A 24,659-nucleotide genomic window follows, 5' to 3' on the forward strand; every position below is an offset into this window, starting at 1 on the left:
CTGAGGAGCATCACGGCACTCTCATTTTTCATTTTCTTTGGCTCGAGGCGCGCTAACCTCACAGGATTATGCAGTTCTTGTGGATGTACCAAAAATGTCTGATTTGGGTTTAAAATGTGTTAGCCTCTTGTTAAACAGGGAAGAAAGAGGAAGGTCATTTTCAATCGGAACTAAACAAAAAATATTTTGTAAGACTATGTTATATCTGCCATAACTAGTCAAAACAGGGTATTCTGACTCATGGTCATGGGAATCAGAACGAAACAGAGAAACTCATCAATCTTGATCCATCTCTGGGTGCCACCATGTTGGGCAATATCGCCCTCTGCTGTTGATCGAAACATTGCAACTGCTCTCACGCTTTTGTTGTGATCATGACATGAAAACCAAACCAAGAAAACAATTTAGCAGACTCCCCTATGTATGCTGGCACATACAATGTGATCTTGCAAAAAAAAAAGAAGAGAAAAAAAAAGTTTAGTTCCCCTTTAATGGCACCCAATGCCGCAGCACATGAATAACTTGCTTTTTGTGCGCTCTGGCAAACGCGAGAGCTTTTAACAAACACTTGCATCTTGTAAGCACACAATTTACAGCCACTGCAATTGTGCTGACATGCTGACAAACAATTATCCCCCACTCGACATCACATGAAGTTATCGTTGCGCATTAAACGCTTGCCTTACGCGGATGCAGCGAGAAAGGCTTTTGTTTATGACCCTTACAACGCTTTCATTCGCCAAAGTTTAAAATACACAGCTGTTGCCCTGATCCCTCAAGTGGCGTTACAGCTGATCACTCTCACACACCGCTAATCCTTCCATCCAATGTGCGGTAAATACGGACGTTCAAATGGAGTCGTAGATCACTCCCAGCCTGAGATATTGTCTGGCCTCGCCAAGGGACACTTGATTGCCGGCGCATTATTCAAAGTGCTGCTTTCGCAAATGTCAAAAGCTCTCGTTTGACTTTGCAGTGTGTGCTGAAGCTTTTTCCAGCAAAGATAAAAGCTAATCGCATCGCAGGTTGCAGGTTTGAGTGACTTAACAAACTAATCCATGGAGACGGCATGGTTTGGTGTGAAAGTGCATGTGCGCTATCTTCTCCTGGTGACAGCCGCCAATAACGGACGACGAGGCACAGCAGGTCGACAAGATGAGATGTGATAAAAGCCCATAAATCTGGGCCAGTGTCATTCATTCTGCCCATATTTTATTGGCAATCCCAAATCAGAAAAGGAAAAAGTTACTCTTTTTTTTTTTCAGCACAGACTGACTGATTTGCCATAGACGCCAAGCCATATATGTATTGTTTTTGTACAATAATGCAGAACTTTTTAAATTTTATATGTGCCTGGTGCTAAAAAAGCAAAGTGTGTAGAGTCTCTGTGCCCGAATTGCACGAGAGCAGTACATGATCTCCACAATTTACCTTCCAGATGAGCAAAATTCCACTGATTAGCTGTAGCAAGACTGAAAATGAGTTATAAACAGCTGCCAGACCAACAACACAACAAAAATGGTGTTCCCAGTGTTATTTTTCAGTTTGTACCAGGCCTTTCAAAAACTTCCAGGTCATGTAAACAACCAATTCAATCGTAAAATCTAACTCTGTCTCTTTTTCAGATTAATTTAAATTAGTATAAAATAAAATAAAATAAGTGTTTCCATGTTTGTGTTAGATTAACTCCTTCACTGCCATTGACGGCTATAGATGTCAAAGATCCATTTTTATTGGGCTTGGCAGTAAATGTGTTCAAAGAAAAAAATACAAATACAAGTCAGGAGTCACTTTTGGGTTTTTTGATATTCGATTGCCAATTGGATGTGGAAAGAGAGAATGTTCTGTGGATTCCCAAAGCGCCTCTTAGCTTAGCTTGGCTGTAACATGTCGCAACTCTTCCTGTGTAGGGAGAGCCTGGACTTCCAGGGCTGCCTGGACTCCCAGGGATTAAGGTAAATGTTCTGCTGTTTCCGCCCCAACCCTGTCACACCTCCCAATCCACTTTCCATCTGATTCAACCCGTCACAGCAAAAACTATAGCACCCTTGTGTCGAAAACAAAGGTGTTAGCATTGTGCTTTTCTGTGGCTCCACCTTCATACATTGTCACCTGCCTTCTTCATGTATGAACAATATTTGTCAACAATGCACTAAATGCACAAATGGTGACGGTGCCTTTTTTATGCTTGTTCAAGTTGAATAGTCCGCGTTCTGCTTTTCTTTTTCTTTTTTTTTGACTTAAGGGGCTTGAACGCTTGATGGATCTAACAGCATTTTGCTAACGTAGCACTCACCTACTTCTGAGCTTGCACTCTCGCCGCGTTCTGCGTCGTCCGCCGGCCTCCCGAGTGCGTGACGGCGGGCGCAGATGGTTTAGCGATACGTCAGCATTGAGCTCACTTGAAAATCTGACTTGGCGTCGCACCTCATAGCATCCACTCACTCCTCGTAAGTCAAAGACGAGAATTTCTACTCGGTACCTGATAGGCTACGCTTTGCGGCGCAAATCTTGGGAATGGACCTTGAATTAGCGCACGCGCATGTGTTTTTACAGTTTGTCCGTGCATGTTGAACTGAAAGGTATATCTCACTTTGAATGTTAAATGTGTTGTTGTTTTTCTTGAATTTAGGGAGAGCCAGGATTCCTTGGCCCCCAGGGAGAGCCAGGCCTCCCAGGCCTTCCAGGAACTAAGGTGGGTGAGCTCCACTTTGTCAAAGAACTCTGTTTACATCACAAAGTCTACAACCTGCAGCATTTTTAAGCGGCCCAAATAAAAATATTTCACATGACCCGCAACGCTATTAAAGGGGAACTCAGGGCAAATGTTAACTTGCTAAGAAGTGATCGTTTCATTCCATGTTACATGCAATCTATTAAACAATGTGATCCCAACATAAAAGTTCCGGTATGTATGGAGAGCTACTTGTTTTTGCACTTTTTTCCCCTCAATGGGGTGCCATTTTTTGCTAGGCCATTTTTATATTTTTAAAAGGAAATCCCAACCTATATAGATATTTTTCTATCTGCTTCACTATTGAGGTTTAGATTTGTTTTGCTTGTTGCTTGCGTTGCTTCCCAAATGTCAGCGGGAAAGGAGCCGATCTGTGCTTCCTTTGAGCCGTGACATTATCATACTGGGAAGCTGACTGTGATGCTCCACATGTGCACGCAGGAGGATAATTATACTGTATGCTCCTTGTCAGGGCGCAATTAATGCACGTGTTTGTATATTGGATTGTGGATTAATCCGACTACACAAGCCGGGGAATAAAAACACTTTTAATTTGATGCTTTACGTTATGTACGCTAACAATGGCAAGTCAGGCCTTTTCTTTTTCAAAACAGTTTTAGGTTGATGGTCAGGTTGAGGAAAGCATCTCTTTGTTGCACCACAGCGCCATCTGTTGGCCATCTTTGCTCACTTGACTACAAAGCACCATTGGGACTGCAGGGTGCAGAGATAAATGTCATTATGTCGTATATAAATGTGGGCTGATGGCAAACGACGACTTCCGGGACTGAATACTTGTTGTTGTTGTGTAAAGGGTGAGAGAGGCGAGCACGGACCGCCCGGAAAAGGCGAACGAGGAGACTTGGGACCCGTCGGACCAAAGGTGTGTCATTCCTAATTGATTTTTGCCACCTTCTAGAGGCATATTAGTACTAGTTTCTTTGGTGGTCCGAACACTTGTCCTCTTTTGTCTACAACTTTTTACCTGAAAATATGGCTCCAGTTCCAATTGAAATGTTCATTACATTAGCAGAGTGCTGCGTAAACCAATCAAATCAAAGGCACGATCTTAACAATCTACTGGGAGTTTGCGTCATGTCAACTCAATGGAAATAAGTTGGCCATTGTTTATGTCTGGCTCGGACCCGGCAGGTAGCTTTAATAAACTCCAGTCGAAACTCAGATGACCCGCACATGTGTTCCACATGTTAATAAGGAAAAAATACCAAAACGTGAAACCTCGCCTTAATCGGTGACAGACTTCAAATAAACACCTTTGGTTATTTTAGTGAAAGCTGACGGTGTTGCGTGGCTCCCTCAGGAGGTGTGTGTGTGATTCTTTGAAATAGGACCTCCGCTGTGGAGGTTGTGTTTTTGCCGGCATCCCAATGGGATGACATAGAAACCTCACCACCAACTTCAATAGCTTGTGAATGACGAAAAGGGAGTAAAACATAAGGAGTCTGTCATCACAGGTGACAAAAGTACTCACACTCTATACTTTTTGTATGTGACAAGTAAAAGTAGAAGAACTCCGGTAAAAGTAGAAGTACGAATTCAATTACAGTAATTGTAGTTTTATTAGTTACATGTATTTCAATGCTTTATGACTGTTCCCAAACTCTTATACACACTTCCTATTAGGGTTTGGGCTGTCAAATATTTTTCAAATCATTATACTACTGATACACTACATAATACTATTATTAAAAAAAATAAAAATAAAATGCATGTGAGGTGCTGTTCTGCACTGTAATATCTGCGAATTTAAAAGTGTGCGGCTTAAAAAACATTTTTACTTTGAACTTTTCTAACGTTGTGAACTGATTCACAAAAAAATGCAAATTAGTTAATGATCACATAAGGGGGGAAAAATACACATTTAGTGTGTGTTTTTCAGATTTATTTATTTATTTATTTATTTTTAGGGTTTTTTTCACCACCAAATCATTCTTGGCGGCAAAATCAATAAACAACTTTTCCTCGTTCTGTTTCCATCTTTTTTTACATCACACCGTCATCCTCGGAGGCTGAAAAAAGTAACGAGCTTCAAAGTGCAGCTATGTTCTCAAATATGAGGACTAAAAATAAAATGGTCCGAAAAATATATACTCAATACTCAAGTAGTTACAGCGATACCTGAGAAGTCAGTAACAAAATATTTGTATTTTGTTCCTTCCCACCACTGTTTGTCCTGTACTAGTAATTGTCATCTATTTATCAGGGTTCAGAAGGAGAGGCTGGCACACCTGGTTTCAAAGGGTCAAAGGTAGGAGTGTATTCATGCCGTCTCGGCTCAAGCTCTCTGCTCCTTTAAAGGGGGGGGGGGGGGGCACAGTATGAACCTGGAAAACCCTCAGTACTTTAAGCACACATGATAAAATACATAACAACAGAAAGACTTGTACATGTGAGCGGGGGTAATGGGGGTGGAGGAAGGGGGCTTTTGCTGCAATTTTACTTGTTGCAATCAATTTGATATTCTCTCCATCCTGAATTAGGGTGAAAGTGGTGATAAAGGAGACTTTGGACCTGCAGGGCCAAAGGTGAGACTCTTACTTTCATGTGATGTAATCGTCCAGTGTCACCAATGTTGAATATTTGTGCTCAACACGATTCTCTATTTCATCCAAATGTTCATGTACAGGGCCCACCCGGGCAAAAAGGAGACCAGGGGGCCACTGAAATTATTGACTATAATGGGAATATTCAAGAAGCGTTGCAGGTCAGACAATGGAAGATATCATTTGCTTATTGACGCTTGGCTCTATTGTTTTAAGTCATGGGTTGAAAATGCAATTCTTAGGACGTGTCTGTGCAAAAAGAGAAAATATGCTGACACAAAGGTTTGTTTCCTCTACAATGTTATTTCTCTCCTTTTCTCGTTGCGCTCGTTTGGTGTGCTGCAGAAGATTACCACTCTTACAGTGACGGTAATTATTTGTCTGTACTAAAAAATGCCATCATCTTTTTTTCTTTTTTTTTATCGCATGAGCACAATCCTAACTTTGGTTTGCCCGTCTTTTTTTTTTTTTTAACCATATGTGTACCAGTGACAGAAATGTCCAAAGTCCAAAATAAAGTGATGGTATCTCCATCACCAGCATTCTATTGACTGTTGGCCATTCTCACAATCTTTTAAACCAAGTATCACCTAAAAAAAAAAAATACTGAGTGCTTCAAGAACCACCATAAAGACCTACATGAAAATAAAGTCGTAGGTCCGTGTGTTAACATTCTTGTACTTTAATAATTACATTTGCTTTACACTGTTACTGTATTCAATCATTATGCACACTACTAATTTGTAGTAATCATCAGCATTGGCATGCTCACATCAAAATATTTGTCATTTATGTCACGAACAGCAATACCTTGACTTACGAGTTGAATTCATTACATGACAATGCTCGTAATTCACATCACTCAACTTGCCGCATTGATATAAATGCAAATGACAGTAATCCATTCCAGCCCGCAAATAATGCACCAAAAATGTGTGCAGTGTGTCACGGAACCAAATTTGTAAGTCAAGGCAACATACATAATAGAATTGATGTGTCCAAGCTAACACGGTATGGTCATCCTTGGCATGTGTTCAGTTCTTTTGTGCTTCTAAATTATCATGTAACGTATTGTAAGGCAGCTTTGCTTTTCGTGATTGTGAATTGCGTTGTTGTAAACGTGACGTCTTTGCTTGTGTGCAGGGCCCGCCGGGTCCTCCTGGGCCTGTAGGACCGCATGGTATGAAGGTACATGTTGGACATTTTCCAATGAGTGCTTACTGCTCTTAAAAGGACACAAAAAAAAGTGGTCCTGTTTGTGTTCCGGCAGGGGGACCGCGGTATGCCTGGCCTCCCGGGACTTGACGGAGAACGCGTAATATGACGTCGTCGACATATAAAATCATTCAAGATTGAATGAGTGTTTTTTTTTTTTTTAATCATCAGCGCTCATTGTTTGGCAGGGCTACAAGGGTTCCAAGGGAGACATGGGAATGCCCGGAGCATCAGGAGACAAAGGAGCAACTGGTTTACCCGGCTTACCTGTACGAGTAGGCAAAGATTCCCAAAGTATCATTGGAGATTTATGACTTCATGATGCTTGTTTTATTGTGCAGGGTGTCAACGGGGGGAAAGGTGACAAGGGTGATTCGGGTCTGACTGGTCCACAAGGCTCTTCAGTGAGTTTCAGCTGCCACACAACTGATGGGAACGTTCAAACCCTCATGTGTCACCCATGTTTATATCTTTAGATTATTGGCCCTCCAGGGGCACCAGGACCTCACGGGCCCCCTGGACCGATGGTAAGTCTCAACATTGTACAAACAGTAAATGTGTTTATTGTTCCCTCAAAATGACTCAAAATACGGCTATTAACTCAATCACTCCCAGCCATTTTTACTGAAGCAATCCCCTTCACTCCTGACTGTTTTACTGGATTATGACGGATTTTGCAAGGCCCACAGAATATTGTATTCTATAGCTAAAAAAAACATGGAAACTTCCAAAAGAAATATTAGAGTTCTTTCATCAGGAAAAAAAAAGTATATTTCTATCTGTTTTCGTTCTGCAGCAATTAGATTTAGAATATAAAGTTTCATAATTATTCACACATCTGTTTAAAAGACTGGGCAAAAGAGCTTTTTTGCAACATGGCCCTGGTTAATCTCTTATACTCTGCTGCCACCTGCTGGTCGTTTATTTTGTAATATCTACCATTGCTTTAAGCGTCCTTTTCAGGTCAGAGGCTGCATCAAAGCCTTCTGTATGCTCTAGCACACAGGTGTCAAAGTCCGGTCCTCGAGGGCCTAAGTACTGCATTTTTTTCGAGGTTTCTCTACTCCAACACACCTGATTCAATACTCAATACATTATCAGGCTCCTGCAGAGCTTGCTGATGAGCTTAAACATGAATCAGCTTTGTTGAAATTGGGAAACCTCTAAAACATGCAGGGCTCAGGCCTTCGAGGACCGGACTTTGACACCACTGCTCTAGCATAAAAAAAACTTAGAAATACGTTTTTGGGACCATGGCCATATTTAAATTTGAATGTTTTATACGTTTTTGGGGGCAAATTAATTCATAGCTAAACTCCTAACAACAAAAGTGAGTCCACCCCTATGTGAAAATGCCCAAAGTGTCATCTTGGAGGTGTGTTTCGGGTCATTATCATTTTGGGATAGTGCCCTGCGGCTCAGTTTCCGGACGGAGGGGATCAGTATGTCACAGTACAGTTTGCGTTCATGGTTCCCTTAAATCACTGTAGAGTCCAATTCCGGCCGCAATAATGCAGCTCCAGACTAAGACACTCCACTGACTGTAGGCAAGACTCACTTGTGTTTGTACTCCTCACCTGGTTCACACATTCTTGACACCATCTGAACCAAATAAAAGTATCTTGGTCTCGTCAGACCACAGGACATGGTTCCAGTAATTCCTAATTTAGCAAACTGATAATCACCATGTGTGCATTCTAAAATGTAGACTTGTTACTTATTTTGTCTTTCAGGGACCCCACGGTTTCTCCGGACCAAAGGTAACTAAGACCCCCTTTGGAGCCGTTAGTTTGAGTTTTTGTTTTGGCCACCTTCCATTGCAATGACTGCTGGCAACTTTTCTAGCAAGCAGTTTTGATGCGCCGTGTGTGTTACACTTACAAGTGCTCGCATCTTTATGACGCAGGGTGAACCCGGTTTGCACGGTACAAAGGGGGCACGCGGAGAACCAGGCCACAAGGGAGACCGAGGACCATTAGGTCTCCCTGTAAGTATAACAGATCCTCATTTGGTTTCGCACTGCTAGTGTATTTGTGCTCTTTGAGTGTTTGTATTATATTGACAGTGTGTGTGCGCTCATTTGTTTGCTTGATTAGTTTGCCAAATCCCAGTAACCCAGCGTGTAATTTGGAAGTAAACTTGGCATCAGAATGTGCAGTAATAACAAGAGTTCATCTGGTACTAATCCCGCCTTGTCCATGTCCATGTCACTCATACGTCCGTAACCACGCAGGGAGCCTCCGGCTTGGACGGCAAGGCCGGGATTAGGGTGAGTGACCGAGAGGCTTCGACGACCCAAAACTCTCGTTGTCCTGTCTCCGCCTCTCAGCCGGACCCCTGAGCCACTTTTCCCACTTCCTGTTTTTCATCCACGAACAAACGTGTTTGCTAACTCAGTGGTTCCTTGACTTCCAAGCGCCACAAGTGCATTTTTGGAGTTAACAGCTGTCACACATGAGGCAAATTTAGACCCCAATTTGTGAAACTGTCAACAACTTTTTTTTAAAGTTTGACAATGATTTGGAATTGGAGTATGTAATCAGTGCAGTAGCCAAGTCCAACTTTTGTCACTTCAGGCAGCCGGCAAGGGTGAATCTTTTTTTTTTTTTTTTTCTGCCATGAATGATCATCCATGCCTTCGTAACATCTCAAATTTAGTCAGTCAGCACTTCAGAGTACCATTAATGGTACGCAGGCTCCCACTACTTTTACTTAATTACAATTTTATTTAGTTAAAATTTGTACTTGACTTAAATGAACTGAGTTGTAAACTTGGACCCGGAACAAACTAAACTCTTAGTCAAGGTACCACTGTATTATCAAACACACAAACCATCCATCATTGTTAGCATGAACACACACTCATTCTTTAATTGCAGAGGTGCATGTGCACGCTGCACTGCTGTTTTGGAATTCCCTTTTTGGGAGGAGTGCCACTGAAATTTGAGTCACCACGGTGACGCTTCTCATTGCAGGGCACCGACGGGCCTTCAGGTCCAGCTGGTCCGGCCGGCCCAAAGGGGGACAGAGTAAGAAGCACTCCGCCGCACTCACCTCTGTTTTGAAGCCTGGGCTGATTTTGTTGTTGTTGCCGGATCAGGGCGAGCGAGGGGCAGCGGGAGACCCGGGACCGAGGGGGCCCTATGGATTACCCGTGAGTGTGGGATTTATATTTTGCATCTTTTTGCCAGGGAGGACTGAGAGTCCCTCACAAGGTACTGATACGTGTCGTTCCTCCTTTGCAGGGAGCAGCAGGGACACCGGGCTTGGATGTAAGTCTCAGGAAAAATGAAATAAACGGGAAGTAGAATGTTTAAATGCATCAAAAGGCTTACGTGTATCGACCGCATTGTCATTCCAAACATCTCATCGACATCCATTGCTAATTATTTGATAGATTTTCATCTGTACATCCCATCTGAATCAGCAAGTGTGACCGATCAAAACAGGGTTCTTGACAGTTTCAAGACTTCCTACGACCGTGGAGTCCATCTAGCGACATCCTTGAAAGTGGCCCTCAACATGAACGTTTTCTGTTTCTCCTTTTTTGTTGAATAATACAATTGCCATCTTCTAGGGGTTGCCGGGTGTGAGAGGAGAGAAAGGCGACATGGGGGAAAGAGGAGAGAAGGTAGATGTAGATGCGCTGCACTGATTCTAACACGAGACGACTGGTGTCAATGGACAGGATAAGTGTCTCAATTTGTTAGCGTCACAGCTAGCTCCTTACCTTGTCATCTTCAGCACATCCAAACCATGTCGACCAATCACAAGTCACCCCTCATCATCATTCCAACCAAGGTCCATTGACAGCAGGCTCTTCGCATCTTGTCACTATGCATCTCACCACCTCCAGTCCTGGGAAAAATGACTCACTTATTTGTGCTAACGCTAGCTAGATAGAAATTGTGGATTGCACTGACTTCAGTTACTGACCTGAAAAGTCAAAAAATTAGAAGGATGATATTATGTACGCATTATTTTGCTGCTTAGTCCGCACCAGGTAACTAGGGTGACCAGATATCTCGGTTTACCGGGACAGTCTCAATTCAGCCATGTGTCCCGAGTCCCGGATTTCGCGAGTGCCATTGTTTTGTCACACTCTTACGTAGGTCCCGACCCGGCGTCTCGTTTTCTTTGTTTGATTTTTAAGTCCAGTCAGCAAAACAATTGTTGGAGCTATGTGTATGTCAATCACATAGTTGTCATAGTGATTCATACGATAAACTAATTAAAAATAAATGTAACTGTTAAATCGCTAGAAGATGTATTTTCATCATACCGCAACTAGAACTACTTCCTGCTTCTGTGTCTAAGAATTATGGGAAATATAGTCCTATTTGCCTAATACTGTGGTTGCCAGTCAGACCCAACGCAAGTTGACCTTTTCTGGTGGCATATTTCCAATGTTTGTGTGGAACCGGCGCCGGGTAAATGTTTGATCATGGTGCATGCATTGACTCCTATACAGCTGTTGTCAACCAAGATAGCATTTAGCATTAGCTAAAGTAATAACTCAACCACAGGTCAGCAGATTGACGAGCGGTTAAATTTGTTGTAAGTAGTTACTGGTGAGAAATGATTGTATATTTGCTTTTCTAAGTTTTTAACTTTGAAAATCTGGTCACCCTAAAATAACCAGTAATGCATGACTCAAATGTTTGTCAAGAATGACACCCTTGTTGGAGGTGTTTTCCCTGCTACTCTTTCTCATCCTTTGTGCCCTCGACAGCCTTAAGAGGTGGTCAGCTTCACTCCCTCTGACTGTAATTCTTTTTTTCCTGAGAGATCAAGCTAACCTCCCCCCACCCTTCTTTAATCACTCCCCTTTTCCTAATGTCACTGCTGTTCCACGGAAGTGATTTTTAACGTGACCAAATGGTTGTATCCACAGGGGGAGAAGGGAAAGAAGGGCAAAAAAGGGCCTAAGGGCGAGAAAGGAGAACAGGGTGCCCCTGGATTAGATGCACCCTGCCCATTGGTATGTCACAACTTTTGAGCTGGAAGTCGCCTCCAGCTCTGTCGGGTGGTCTCCCTGAACGAGGGTGGGGGGCACCTTGTGGCCACACCGACGCCCAGCTAACAGCTAGTCGAAAATCAATATATATTTAAGGCTGACTTGTGGCGTCGGCAAGGTCACGAAGCAACCCCCCAACCCCGCCTTCGCGCGCGTTAAAACCGCTCGGCCCACCTCTGTCCCAGTAACACTCCGAGGTCATCTTTGCAAACAGGGTTTCCGGGGATTTAAGGGTGAAAAGGGGGAACCAGGGCAGCCAGGTCTGGATGGGCTGGATGCCCCGTGCCAATTGGTACAGTATTCCACTCTTTCCTCCACCATTAACCCTTCTGCATGCCTCTCACCTTCAGCCATCAAGCCAAGACACGCATGCGCAGCCATCCTCACATTTGTCACGTGCACAACACCCACTGCATCCGACTAACTTTTTGACAGCACGCAGCCTTTTTCAAACAATACACGTTGAATGTGACACGAACAAAACCAAGCTGGCATCAAGTCCCTTTAACGCACCCCTTTCACACCCGATTAAAAATCCCAATCCCATTTTCTTCTATCTGACCCCTCCAAGTTGCCCTTTAACCAGACGCTAACGGACTTCTCAGCCCCTACGATTAACTCGCTCCCTCCTATTCTTGTACCAATTGGGCCAGACCATCACGAGGGGGACAATCCAGTGTTACATGAAGTTTCTTGTCATATTTTACATAATGCATTGTAAGTAAACATCCAAAATGGAACGTTAGTATTCCCACGCACACATTTAGCATCTCACCTCACTTTGCAGTTTTCACCAAAACAATATGAGAGACTTGAATTAGTGTATTAGCTTGCATGCCATTTATTTTATTTTGATGTGTATTATTTGCATGGATTACATTATGCTTTTTATCATGTTACAAGCGGTACCGAAAGTTAACGAAATTTAAAATTGTGTGTGTGTGTGTGGGGGGTAGTTTTTGACGGAATATAATGAAGAAAATGCTTTTGAAAAAAATAAAACTAGCTGAAGACACAATAAAGCTATCGAAAACAAACTATAATTATATACTATAGTCATATACTGTATATACCGCTCGTACTTGTAAAATTTCCCCCAAAGAACAATGACGGATGATTTTAAAGAAAGACCTATACATCCAAAAATTGCATTTTCATTTTAGATTTATTTTGGTATTGCTCTACGGCCATACTGTTGTTTGAGAACTGTAGTTTACTTATGGAAAGCACTATACAAAATAAATGTAATGTTGTTTATTTATTTATTTATTTTACCTTGCACTTGACAAATACTACATGTATTTTTTAACTAATACCAGAACTAATTAAAAGCACAACTAAAACGAATTATTTTATTTAAAAAAAATAATCTAAATTAAGAATCCTGCTCTAAATACTACTTAAAACAAACTGAATTTAGTCAAAGTCAAAACAAAATAGAAACTAACTATAATGAAAAATCCCACGCTGTAGTCACCCTGCCATGTACATATCAAAACTTTACATACATTTGAAAGATCATTAAAATGTGTGTAAATGTATACAGTGTAGACATGACTCTCAAAATGTCAGGGAGATGCAGCTTTACTAGTAAACATCTTCACACCCTGTTTAAATGACAAGTATGGAAAAAAAAATAAGACTAAGACACTGCAAATCATTGCAAACAAACTTGCCCATCATTAATGTGACCTGCCTGGCATTTGAACAGGGGTGTGCAGACTTTTGATGTTGTTTGCTGTATATACACATTAGTAGATATGTGGCCTTGTGTCATAAAAATCTGTTCGTCTGTGGCCATTTTTAATGAATGTGTGTGTTGAGCACTCTTCCACTGCCGGTTCAGTCTAATTGTGTGTTTATGATGGTCGCAGGGTCCCGATGGTTTACCGATGCCTGGCTGCTGGCAGAAGGTAAGAGAGCAAACATTGACGTTCTCATACCAACAGCAAAGACGGTTGCAGTTCATGCGGCTTCACTGAATTTGTTCCCGTCCTCACTGTTGTTTGCATGATCCACAAAAAAGAAGGAAAAAAAACGTTTCGGATACTTGAGCACACTTCATGTGGTTTTCTCTCTTTGTTTTTTTTTCTTGCAGTGATCACTCTAACCTGAAACGCATGGAGTTTGTAAATAATGATTCCTTTTTTGGTATTTATAGTTTTTTTTAATGGGATGAAAACAAAAAAAGAAGTCTACGTGTTTGAGGATGCAACACCAACAACAAAAGAAACCCGGGGATGTGTCGCGCCCCAAAAGCTGCTTCTACTCACATCCACATTGTTCGTGTGTGCTTGTTGGTTGGTTCGTTTGGAGCTTGTGGCGGAACTTTACGGCTTCCCACGCTGGAATGCCACAGGGCCCTGGCCTAGGCCCACTTGGACTCACAGACAGGAAGCAGAAGGATGAAGGTGGTGGGCGGGTGGGGCAATCCGGACTAGCTCCCTAACACCAAAATGATGTTTTATGTTGTCATCACCCACCCACTCACACAGCATCAAAAAAAGACAAAACCTCGCAAAAGCATGTTGATATGTCTTGTGCGCACACTGTTTTGGCTTCTGCAGAGGAAAAACTAACAACAAAAAGAGAGAGAAAGCTCTTGATTTTTTATTTCCACTTTTGCTGAATCTTCCCAAGGGAGTCACGCCATGGCTGGTTGCCTGAAAAGTCCCGAAAGTGAAAGATGTTTGTTGCTTTAATGCGTCCGCCCGCCGTGCCTGCAAGAGGCGTTGATGGGCGCCGCCACCCCGCCGGGTCCCGGGAGCCCGCACCTCCTTCGGCTGCACTGATAACAATCCGCAAAGGGTTTTAGTTGGGACGGATGCCCCCTCTGAGCCGGGGACGGTCTCCGCGGAGACGGCTGAGGATCTACTGAGTGTTGATGGAATGCAATCATGGTTTTTGGTTTTACTATATTTTTTTCTTGCAATTTTGGTTTTCTTGCCAAAGCGTAAGCGACCTGACCTGTTGCGTCATCTATTTGGTTCTCATGTGTTTTTCCGTCCAAAAAAAGAGCATTCTCATGCATACACACACACTGTGCTGTTAATTATACATATAAAAACAATAAACGGGAACAATGAAGACAAAGCTCCAAAAGTCTCTCTTACACACAAACACACACACACACAGTGTAGTATTTTTACGTTACGTGCTTTTAAAGGGCGTGGCCTCATGAATGACATCAAGAACCCTGGCTCCAGTTGGTCATTTACATGCGTTCATGTGTTTTTGTATTGTTACACAACCAGGTGAGAATGAGCTCTTTACTGTGGGTTAGTTAATTCTGCCGTGACCCTTACGAGTTTTATCATTCTGTATTTGACTGAATGTCCCTTTCAATAGTGGCTGTGGCTCTCCTTGCCCACATGTAAGTTTCCATCCTTTTAGTGAGAAGGTCAAACATATGCGTCAGGGAAGATGACGTGACAGTATGACAAGATGGCGGCGCTTTGGCAACATGATGCTACGATTTTTTTCTATTTGTTGTATGATAGCCTTTGGTGCCTGAAGCTTTTATTCATTCCTTTACCACAAACTTTATAGCATCTTTTCATTTATTGTGTTTATTGGAGAGGAATTTGTGTGGTAAAATGTGTTGTATTTTTTCTTCATAATTGTTCGTCGAGTGGGTTCAGACAAAAAAAAAAACATCTCACAAATGCTATTCGGAGGTGTCATTTCACTGCATGCATTCATACGTGTTATATTGCAAGTCCTAAAAGGAACACCCACAAGCCAATTTTGGTGCATTCTGTTTCTTTAGTCGCTGCTATGCGAGCTCATTTTCTTCCCAAATACGTGGAAGGAATATTCACCAGTTTCTTTGTCGTCGGGTTCTTTATGTATGACACGATTTCTTTGCATATGCGATGTATTTGTATTTGATGACATAATTTATTTTTCTATGATTTCTTGGATTGCTTGGGTTTTCGAAGCGGCATTCCTGTGTGTCACTCAGGCATCGCCATGACGACACATCTGCTTTTATTTCGGTGACCTGAATGTTGTTGGGCCCAGCCAGTGCGATGATTTTTATTTTATTTTTTTTGCTTTTCTCCTCTCCCTTGTTTGCATTGAATGTAGTTTGGTCTCTAAATCTCTCTCTATATATAAAAAAAAATATATATATATATATGTGTGTGTGTGTGTGTATTCTGTATAGTGGATGAGTTAATAATGTCTTGTTGAGATATGTGCTCATTTGACAAAAAGTGCAATTTTATTATCACCTCGTGTGTGAGTGCGCGTGCGTGTGTTGAATGCAACAGGAAAATTACATTTGAACAATTTCTGTAACACCCCCAGGCCTCCCCTTTCAAATGTACCACTTGGGGTGTGGAGGCGGCAAATAATAAAAAACTGGACTTAACATCTGAAATTCGAAGGCTGCCCCTTAAGTATATTTCTACAAAAAAAAAAAAAATGTCTTGAGAGTGTTCCTCTTTGATTTGGTGTTTGTCCTCACACGGTGCTGTGTCTTTAGCATGTGCAGCTATTTCTTCTTTTTTTTTTCAATTCCTTTTTTTATGTGCACAAGTGCCAAAGTAATCCAATCCAATTTTTGCCATTAGAAAATCAACAAAAGACACTGTGATATAGCCTACCACGTGGTTTTGGAACAAAGGACAAACAGTTGTGTGATTTGAAATATATTTGTATTATTTTTGATTGTGTTTTCTGTTCTGCATTTGTACAATTTTTAAGTTTTTTTACCCATTTGATTGACATTTCTTTAAAAAAAAAACCAAAAAAAAACAATGTGTTAAACTCATGTGACTGTGACATGTACTGTTGGAGCCAAATAAACACAGTCTTTCAAATTCATCACTGATAGTAACCCCACATACATTGGTTGTTAATATCCCTGAAACACTTGACCTCCGTTGGCTTGCAGGTGAGGTTTAGGTGAAAAGTGGTTACACTATGACCAATTGCGTTCAATGAAGCCAGCATGCACAAGGCAAAAACTTTTCATCTTAAACGTCAGAAATTTGCAACGTCTGAAGATGATCGGATGAATTCACTTAGACAAGTTTATTCAACTCTGACCTCTATACAAGGCCAAGAATGGCGCCCAATTCCAAAATGAAGTCAAATTGGCGGACTTGGTTGGGTTTAGCATATTTCAGAAGACCTTTTTGTAGATCTTGGGATGTTATGTGCCTCCCAATTTCCACAGATCTCGGTGACATGTACAACCTGAAATGCTAATTCGTTAAAATAATAAACCCAACAAAAACAAAGCACTCCTCGTGCCGTAATAACTGCGCTTGAAATAAATAAATAAAAACACGCAAGGTGCTGATCCTCCTTCAGTGTGATGCATGCACGTTGCCAGTAGGTGACAGCAGAGATGCACAGAGTTGAGAAGCAGGGGTATTCCAGTGTCCCCACAAATGGGCGGCGCGCATCGTCAGGCCAAAAAGTGCGTGGAGTCCTCCTCCCGCGGGACACTTGCAAAATGTGCGCCGAGAAGTTGGCCAAAACGCAGACGATCGACCTGAGGCGAAAGCTCATTGGGTACGAACAAAGTTTATTTATTCAAGCCGACTTTTTTTTTTCTTTGACTACCTGACATTTTTTCTTTTTCTTTACTGTGCAGGCCATCATGTAAAATCTTCTTCAGTGAAGACCCCATTAAGATGGTGCGCGCCAGGGGCCAGTACATGTTTGATGAGAGGGGTCAGCGCTACCTAGACTGCATCAACAATGTGGCGCACGGTATGACGTCATCACAACAAAAATGCGACCGTACGGAGATTAGAAAGGAATTTTTGAAGGTTGAAAAAATATATAGTTGGATTTATGAAAATGTGTGAAATCTGCCCTAAACAGTTTGAAATGGAAAGGTTTTAATCTGTTGCATAAGTTATGATACACGAAAGTAAAACCCTGACTCAGTGGCGTGTAAAGGGTGAGGAGACGATGTGGCGGTGGCCCTGGGCAGCCACCTGAGGGGGAGCATCCACAGCACACACCTGCCTCGCAATGCAGCTCACCCTCTTTTTTTTCTTTTCCCCACCAGTTGGTCACTGTCACCCGGATGTAGTTTTGGCGGGCACGCAGCAAATGGAAACACTCAACACCAACTCGCGCTTCCTACATGACAACCTGGTGCTGTACGCCCAGAGACTGCAGGCCACCTTGCCTGCACGCCTCTCGGTCTTCTACTTTGTCAACTCGGGGTGAGTTCTCGCCCATCCCTTCATCTCGCCCCTTTCCTGAAGCTGACTGGCAGCTACGCCACATTCCACAAAACTCGTCCAACTCGGAAAACAGCGGCGGACAAAAAACTCCACCACACTCTTGTTACACTTGAAATTTTTTATTTACTTTGTGGCGGGTGACAAAATATTAACATTGATTTGGCTGCTCTAACTATATTTATAATCACTTACCTCAATCCAATAAAATACTTGAATTTCTCTTATTTGAATGTACATTCTGCACCTTAAGAAATAGGGCTTACATACACTAACTTTAGGTCAAGGAACATGCATCAGAAATGTGGCTAAGATTATTATATAAATTGAATTCAAGCAATCTAGGATTACCACATACTGGTGCAGATGTCAGGAAGACAGTTTTTGAGAAACATACAACAAAATATGACTGTTAGATGATTGCATACTGTTCCTTTAAGTGGAGTAGGGTGACTGTAATCAGTCAGCACATTTGAAACATGATAAAGAAGTATTCTTTATTACCTGTACATCCAAAAGAATTGTCCCTACATAGTCATAAATCACCAAGTTATGACGTTTGCTCAGATTGGTCAAAGGTCACGTGGCAGGGAGACGTGTCAATAAGTAACTGCGCCGACGATCAGAAACATTACCCTCAAGTGTTTTATTTGCTTTTTGTTTTGCTAACGGCTCATGAAAAAGCTGCTTTCAACTTGAGTCCGCAAACAAAACTTTTGTTTTTGAATAACGTGTTGTCATCGCTTGAGTTGTATATGTGTTGCTTGTAAGCAAAAAATGATGTGCGAGTGAATCACACGTGGAGCCTCGAGCGAGCGCGTGTGTGTGTGTGTTTAACGGTGATTCAGTAACTGGACGGCAGTGAATGACCGAATCCCACTGACCTTGGCGTCCTTTTCAACTCCAGATCAGAAGCCAACGACCTGGCGCTCCGCCTCGCCCGGCACTACTCGGGCTGCCAAGATATCATCACCCTGGACAAGTGAGTCAAAACGTGTGCGCCCCCTCCCCTCCCCTCCCCTCCCCTCCCCTCCCCGATCCCCTCCCCTCCCCGATCCCCCCTTCAACGCCTTGTTTGTGTTTTGTTGCAGCGCCTATCACGGCCATGTGACATCTCTAATCGAAATCAGCCCCTACAAGTTCCACCATATGGCGGACGCGCCGCTCAGTCCATTTGTCCACGTGGTGAGTGTGATTAAAACGCCGTGACTCAACTGGACCTGCCGTGGGAATCACTTATATTGAAGTTTTTCCAAACTGCAGAGACTTTCCCAAAAATATTCACAGGGCTGGACGCATAATGCACTTAACATCAACCTACGCAAGAGACGTTAGGCGGTTGACCGTTGAAGTTTGATGCTACTTATGCCACAACCAGCAATCTTATCTGTGACTAGTGTGGCGAAACAAGTTGCGGACTCGCTCTTGAGTTAGTAAACATCACCTCAATGGCGGATAATAATCGACACAACTGATAAGTATTGTTCTCGCAAAGGAATGATGAGAAGCCATGCTCATTGCTAAGCTAACATTAGACTGACAGAAATTAAGGGTTTGTGTGATTGAGTCCACCTTTCACAGACTTCAGGCTGGAACCGCGAGAACATTCAACTTTGAACAACAAAATAACACGCAAATTTAATAAGTGAACTCCAGAGAAAAAGTCTACTTGCTAAACAGAAATGGAAATGAATCATGCTAGGCTAAGCCACCTAGGAGGTGTGGCCTATAAGCTGAAATATACATTAATTAAATAAATAAAAATATCAAGTTGCTCCTCAATTGAGGTAATTGATTCGCAAAACTGCGCAAAAAATATATATTGAGCCTTGTTGTAATTTGCATACAGCATGCAGGACACAATAAATCAATGACTATAACATGGAAAACGTATTTATTCTAGTAGTTCAATTCAAAAAGTGAAACTCATTGTTTACTGTAACCTAGATGAAATTGGAATTGGACTTCTGAAAAGTATGTTTGTGGGTTTCATGAATGTGTGTGACAAACCACCAAACTCGTGAAGAAAAAAAAAAAGAAGATCTCTCCTCAATGATTGAGGTGCACCTGTAAGCTGATTTGTGTTTCCTCGTCAGGCCGCGTGCCCGGACGTGTACAGAGGCAAATACAAAAGGGACCACCCGGATCCCGCAAAAGCATACGCCGATGAAGTCCGAGTTATCATCCAGCGAGTGCAAAGTCAAGGAGGCAAGGTGCTGTCATTTGGATTGAGTCATTTGAACCCAGATCAGTATGTGAGGGTTAAAAGAGTTCATCCAGTTATCCCGACATGTCTTTCCTACAGATCGCCGCTTTTATTGCAGAGTCACTGCAGAGTTGCGGCGGGCAGGTCATCCCCCCTGCGGGTTACTTTCAGCAAGTTGCCGAGTATGTACGTGTGAGAGACCATAACTGTCTTTGCACTTGACTGAATCCCTCCTTGTCGCCCCTCACAGACACGTCCATAAAGCAGGTGGACTCTTCATCGCCGACGAAGTCCAGGTGGGCTTCGGCCGGGTCGGCAGCCACTTCTGGGCCTTCCAGCTGCATGGCGACGACTTTGTGCCCGACATCGTCACCATGGGCAAGCCCATCGGCAACGGGCATCCCATGTCGTGCGTGGTCACCACCAAGGAGGTGGCCGAGGCATTTGTGTCGTCGGGAAACGAGTATTTCAACACGGTAAGCCATGTGCTGCATATTCATTAAAGTCTGAATCTCAGTCAGGTTCCAAGTGGGACTTATTTTCAGCCCTGGAGTTTCATGGCTTAGACCGGCCCACTTTAGTTCACAACACTTTAATGACGATAATAATTTTAACCTTATTAGCGTATCAATTGAAAATATCTTACCATTCCATTCGGTGATATTGTGCTATATAAAAAATCAAAACCTCAATTAAGAGTACGTACAAGATTATAATCAGTGTTTATTTGAACAAGAATGAGAATTTCAATAGTTGATGTACTATATTTTTTGTTGACAAAAAAAAAGGATTAACAGGCATGTGTATATAACATAGAATAAGACACAATAAGTGCTGTTAAGCTAGCGACATTTGAGCGGCTAACATGTCACTTCCTCATATCGCTCTTATCTACTCACACAACTTCTGCAGAACTATTAAACGGACTGACGCTAACTTTAGTTTTGTGCGGAGGTTGTCCAAACATGCTCTGATGCCGTTAAAAGTAACACTTATGACAGTTGTATGCTTTATTAATGTGTTATTTTGTACAGACAGACAGGGTGTAAAATAGATACAGCAGCCATTTTAGGGGCTTTTACTTCCAACAACTCTAAGGAATTTGAATAGCCAAATGCTTGCCTGGTCTATTTTTGTGTTTGTAGTTTGCAGTGCTGAGCAGCGATGCCCAAACCACTGGGCCACACACGGAATGAACAAGATATTTTATTGATATCAGACTCTAAAAGTTTTATTTTGAAAATGATTATCTGATGTATGTAGAATGGCTTGAAAATTTTAAGCCTGCAAACTAGCTCCAAGAAAGCCTAAAAATGAGACAGAAGAAACATACAACAAAAAGAAAGCTGCCTATAAGAGACAATATTAGCAGTACTACTTAAAATTCAGGTGAATTGCTGCAGGCGCTTTTTTCTTTGCATAATATGTAGCAACAGGATCGCACGAGGCAAAGGAGCCTTCAAAATGGCTGCCAAAAAAACTAACAAAGAAAATGTGTACTTATTTTTTAACCTGTGCATGTTTGCAGTTCGGAGGTAACCCGGTCGCGTGCGCAATTGGCCTGGCCGTCCTGGACGTGATTGCCAAGGAGGACCTGCAGGGTAAAGCGTTGCGGGTCGGAGGGTACCTGACCTCCCTGCTGGAGAAACAGAAGGAGAAGCACCCTCTGATCGGAGACATCAGGTAATACCTGAATCCTAAAAAGTGTGCCGCCGCCTCCGGGGAATGACTGTGTGACCTCCTGCAGGGGTCGCGGCCTGTTTGTGGGCGTGGAACTCGTGAGGGACCGATCCAAGCTCACACCCGCGACCGCGGAGGCCCAAGAGGTCATATATCGGTAAGAGACGCCCACGCTGGCTGTGAACGCGCCCAGCCAGAATCACCGCCTTTGGCCCTTGTGCGCCCAGGCTGAAGGAAGAGCTGGTGTTGCTTAGCGCAGACGGGCCGCACCGCAACGTGCTCAAGTTAAAGCCCCCCATGTGCTTCAGCACCGAAGACGCCGACTTTGTGGTGGACAAAATGGATGCCATTCTCACAGGTGCGATGAGAAAAATCCTTCAGAACGAATCTTGCATTATGACAGATTTTTTTTTCTCAACCCCCACAGATATTGAAGCAGCCACAGGTTTGAACACTACCAACGCACTAAATGGTAAGAATGAGGTAAAAAATAAATTAAAAAAATGATACCAAGGAAAGAAAGGCCATTTCTTGTGCAGCAGGAACAACATAACCTGGCATGAAAACTTTATAGGTAATGCTTGCAACATTTTTCTTGTTTGCTTTAGGTGGCACTGGATGAACACACTTTTCATCATCACAGCTGCTTGGCACAGTCAAAAAGGTCTCAAGTTATTGTGAGACTGATGGCAACACAATGAAAAGCTTGATTGTCAAATAAGATAAAAGAGGAGGCAAAACCTGCTCAGGTATTTGTTATTTTTAGGACTTGACCTAGTCAAGTATGCAACACATGAAATGCAAGTTGACATGTGCAACGCCCTGGTTTATTGGTGCTGAATAAATTAATTTGACGGGACATTTAAGGACATCAGGATAAAGGGACGCTTCAGGAGGAACGCTGGGAACGCTGGGATTCCTACTCAGTACAACGTGAGGCAAATGCCACAAACTCCTGCTGGGGCATTTATTTTATTTTTTGCTCATAGCAATACACACGCAGTATTTTACCATATTTAATTCATGTGGTTTCTGATTATCAACAGATTTGAAGGTATGACTCGTGCAATATGTTCCTTTTAAAATGTAATTATGAGTGATTTTTGTGCTTTCTCGTTCTCAGTAAAATGAATAAAAGCTTTACAGTCATTAAATGCAGCATCAAAAACTGCTAGTGAGTTACTTTCTCTCAATCAACTTCCACTGCCTTAAGACTTTCTGAAAATGGCTTTATTCAGGACTGCGTTACAAAAGAGTTCCCCCCCAAAAAACACACTTCATACTTCATTTCCATTGCTGGTTTATCTCACTTGAATTTCTGACGCAACATCAGTGCTTTCAGTCCAGATCGATGAATGATCATCCACAGTTGAATTCATCCCATAAGATATCCCCTGGTGAGGGAAAAAAAGAAAAGAAAGAGTGAGCCAAATGGAATGGTCGCAAACAGCCAAAGTTTCCGGAAACTTACGGCAACTTCATGCGCATAAACACTCGAGCCATGAAGAAGCTGAGGATGACACTGACGAAGCCGATGAAGAGCAACAGGAAGCGGTTGAGCTTGGGGATGTTGGGCGCGTTGGAGCGGTCCAGGATGATGAAGCCCAGGCCTCCCATGGTGAATAGGAAGCTGGACGCAAGGCCCTCCATGATGTACTGGCCGTTCACCCTGCACAACGCACAAAACATGCTTACATCAGTTGCATGATAATTCCAATTTGGGTGACGCGCTCACCTGTACGCCAGAAACGCCACCGGCCGCTGGTGCCCGTGCTCATCTGTCATTGAGCCCACACTTGGCGGCTCCACGATTACATCATAGATTATACCTGGCATGAAAAAAGTAAAAATAATCACTGCAAGTGTCTCATATTATGTCATTTTGACAACTTAACACCGTCTTCCCAGTTGTATGTGTTTTTTATGTTTTATGAATAATTGTGGGGGCGGGGGGTTAAGCAGAGCAACGTCGCAAATAGAGCAGAAAACTTCATTTTTTTTTTTAAAGACCGTCCTCGAACTGACGTCATAATTGTACGACGCAATGACGTTATCACCGTGCGACCGAGTAGAATCCCAAACTATTTTCCATTAAACAGAGTTAATTAACTATCAAGTGCAATCTATAACAATGTCGACAAGCCGGTGAAATTAATTTGGGCTTGCCAACAAACTTTCAGTCATTTTCCTCGGACGTTTAATTCATCTAATTTGGCGGCTAATGCTAGCTTGGCTCCTTTCAACGTTTTGAGGCAAAGCCACACGATCGACGGCACTTGCAGTGGCTTCGTTTTATGTTTGAACATGAATAGTCAGCTACAATGTGTTGGATTGTGTCGCCTGTCAGAGAAAATTAGCGCATCGGTCCGTCGCCGGCCTCACCTCCGGTGATGAGAAAGTATGAAAGGATGACGAGTGCGTAGACGCTCATGGCCGACGGCATGTGCAGCCAAGACGGCTTCTTCAGCTTCACGTTGGGGCATTCAAGCACGGTGAACGGGATGCTGTACAAAGTCTCCATCGCGTTGCCGAGAGCACCAAAGAGTTTGTTGTTCTGCTTGCTGCTGCCTGACCTGGCGTCTCGGAAGTATTTGGTGACGTGTCCCGGAAGTCAAGTGAGTGACGTTTCTTTCTCTACTTTTGCGCAAAATATATACTGCATGTATTTCGCCTTTCCCTCTAATTTGACCTATTAAGCAGCAAATAACTTAACGAAATTAAATTGGGTTAAATAAAATAGGTAATTTCTGTACGTTTTTTGTTGCTAGCGAGAAATTGTGCAAGCCAGGGATGGCTCCAGGATGTTTTCGCACGATGCTGGGGCGCTGACAAAAAAAAAATGTTAACGTGTTTTAGAATAGCAATTTAAATGCTGGAGGGGCTTACCTGGGGCTACACATATTTCTGACACGCCCCCTATATCCAGCATAGCGCCATGTCTGGTGCATGCACAAACGTCACATTCACGTCAGATGTTGTTGGCCAAATCTAAGGTATTGATTATCATGTTTGTACTGGCATGCACCAACCCCTC

At 42.7% G+C, this 24,659-nt stretch overlaps 3 protein-coding genes across 8 annotated transcripts in view; 2 read left to right on the forward strand and 1 right to left on the reverse strand.

The window, feature by feature from the left end:
• col25a1 (collagen type XXV alpha 1 chain) overlaps positions 1 to 16,360 on the forward strand; it is a 72,680-nt gene extending 56,320 nt beyond the window's left edge. The window contains exons 16-37 of one of the 6 annotated variants that reach the window (XM_086058225.1): positions 1,911 to 1,955; positions 2,633 to 2,695; positions 3,549 to 3,617; positions 4,959 to 5,003; positions 5,236 to 5,280; positions 5,382 to 5,459; positions 5,644 to 5,667; positions 6,442 to 6,486; positions 6,569 to 6,613; positions 6,702 to 6,782; positions 6,855 to 6,917; positions 6,990 to 7,040; positions 8,247 to 8,273; positions 8,420 to 8,500; positions 8,747 to 8,782; positions 9,489 to 9,542; positions 9,614 to 9,667; positions 9,759 to 9,785; positions 10,091 to 10,144; positions 11,745 to 11,822; positions 13,405 to 13,443; positions 13,629 to 16,360. In XM_086058225.1, the coding sequence (XP_085914351.1) occupies positions 1,911 to 1,955; positions 2,633 to 2,695; positions 3,549 to 3,617; positions 4,959 to 5,003; positions 5,236 to 5,280; positions 5,382 to 5,459; positions 5,644 to 5,667; positions 6,442 to 6,486; positions 6,569 to 6,613; positions 6,702 to 6,782; positions 6,855 to 6,917; positions 6,990 to 7,040; positions 8,247 to 8,273; positions 8,420 to 8,500; positions 8,747 to 8,782; positions 9,489 to 9,542; positions 9,614 to 9,667; positions 9,759 to 9,785; positions 10,091 to 10,144; positions 11,745 to 11,822; positions 13,405 to 13,443; positions 13,629 to 13,631 (1,107 nt within the window). In that variant the 3' untranslated portion in view covers positions 13,632 to 16,360. Of the gene's footprint in view, positions 1 to 1,910; positions 1,956 to 2,632; positions 2,696 to 3,548; positions 3,618 to 4,958; positions 5,004 to 5,235; positions 5,281 to 5,381; positions 5,460 to 5,643; positions 5,668 to 6,441; positions 6,487 to 6,568; positions 6,614 to 6,701; positions 6,783 to 6,854; positions 6,918 to 6,989; positions 7,041 to 8,246; positions 8,274 to 8,419; positions 8,501 to 8,746; positions 8,783 to 9,488; positions 9,543 to 9,613; positions 9,668 to 9,758; positions 9,786 to 10,090; positions 10,145 to 11,407; positions 11,495 to 11,744; positions 11,823 to 13,404; positions 13,444 to 13,628 lie in introns of all 6 variants that reach the window. The other 5 variants (XM_086058220.1, XM_086058221.1, XM_086058223.1 and 2 more) reach the window with 5 other exon arrangements.
• A 581-nt stretch (positions 16,361 to 16,941) lies between these two features.
• On the forward strand, positions 16,942 to 22,783 carry etnppl (ethanolamine-phosphate phospho-lyase). The gene is made up of 13 exons (XM_086059458.1): positions 16,942 to 17,056; positions 17,139 to 17,257; positions 17,562 to 17,721; positions 18,647 to 18,721; positions 18,831 to 18,924; positions 19,836 to 19,952; positions 20,045 to 20,127; positions 20,196 to 20,421; positions 21,474 to 21,628; positions 21,693 to 21,782; positions 21,853 to 21,983; positions 22,053 to 22,097; positions 22,234 to 22,783. Exons 1-13 carry the CDS (start codon positions 16,998 to 17,000, stop codon positions 22,245 to 22,247), a joined length of 1,368 nt encoding a protein of 455 aa, XP_085915584.1. The 5' UTR covers positions 16,942 to 16,997; the 3' UTR covers positions 22,248 to 22,783.
• A 50-nt stretch (positions 22,784 to 22,833) lies between these two features.
• ostc (oligosaccharyltransferase complex subunit) lies at positions 22,834 to 24,232 on the reverse strand. The gene is made up of 4 exons (XM_086059459.1): positions 24,008 to 24,232; positions 23,361 to 23,454; positions 23,097 to 23,294; positions 22,834 to 23,019 (listed from the first exon to the last, which is right to left on the reverse strand). Exons 1-4 carry the CDS (start codon positions 24,144 to 24,146, stop codon positions 23,001 to 23,003), a joined length of 450 nt encoding a protein of 149 aa, XP_085915585.1. The 5' UTR covers positions 24,147 to 24,232; the 3' UTR covers positions 22,834 to 23,000.
• Between the last annotated feature and the right edge of the window lie 427 nt (positions 24,233 to 24,659).

Source organism: Leptonotus elevatus, chromosome 17 (assembly GCF_054856555.1).
Source record: "Leptonotus elevatus isolate MCC_2025b chromosome 17, RoL_Lele_1.0, whole genome shotgun sequence".
NCBI classification, from domain to species: domain Eukaryota; kingdom Metazoa; phylum Chordata; class Actinopteri; order Syngnathiformes; family Syngnathidae; genus Leptonotus; species Leptonotus elevatus.

Coding starts and splice junctions, on each gene's coding strand:
- ostc (XM_086059459.1), bottom strand. CDS start 24,146: ATGGAGACTTTGTACAGCATCCCGTTCACCGTGCTTGAATGCCCCAAC. Junction 23,455..24,007: donor ATACTTTCTCATCACCGGAG/GTGAGGCCGGCG, acceptor TTTTCATGCCAG/GTATAATCTATGATGTAATC. Junction 23,295..23,360: donor GTGGCGTTTCTGGCGTACAG/GTGAGCGCGTCA, acceptor TGCGTTGTGCAG/GGTGAACGGCCAGTACATCA.
- etnppl (XM_086059458.1), top strand. CDS start 16,998: ATGTGCGCCGAGAAGTTGGCCAAAACGCAGACGATCGACCTGAGGCGA. Junction 17,057..17,138: donor CTGAGGCGAAAGCTCATTGG/GTACGAACAAAG, acceptor TTTACTGTGCAG/GCCATCATGTAAAATCTTCT. Junction 21,629..21,692: donor CCTCTGATCGGAGACATCAG/GTAATACCTGAA, acceptor GACCTCCTGCAG/GGGTCGCGGCCTGTTTGTGG.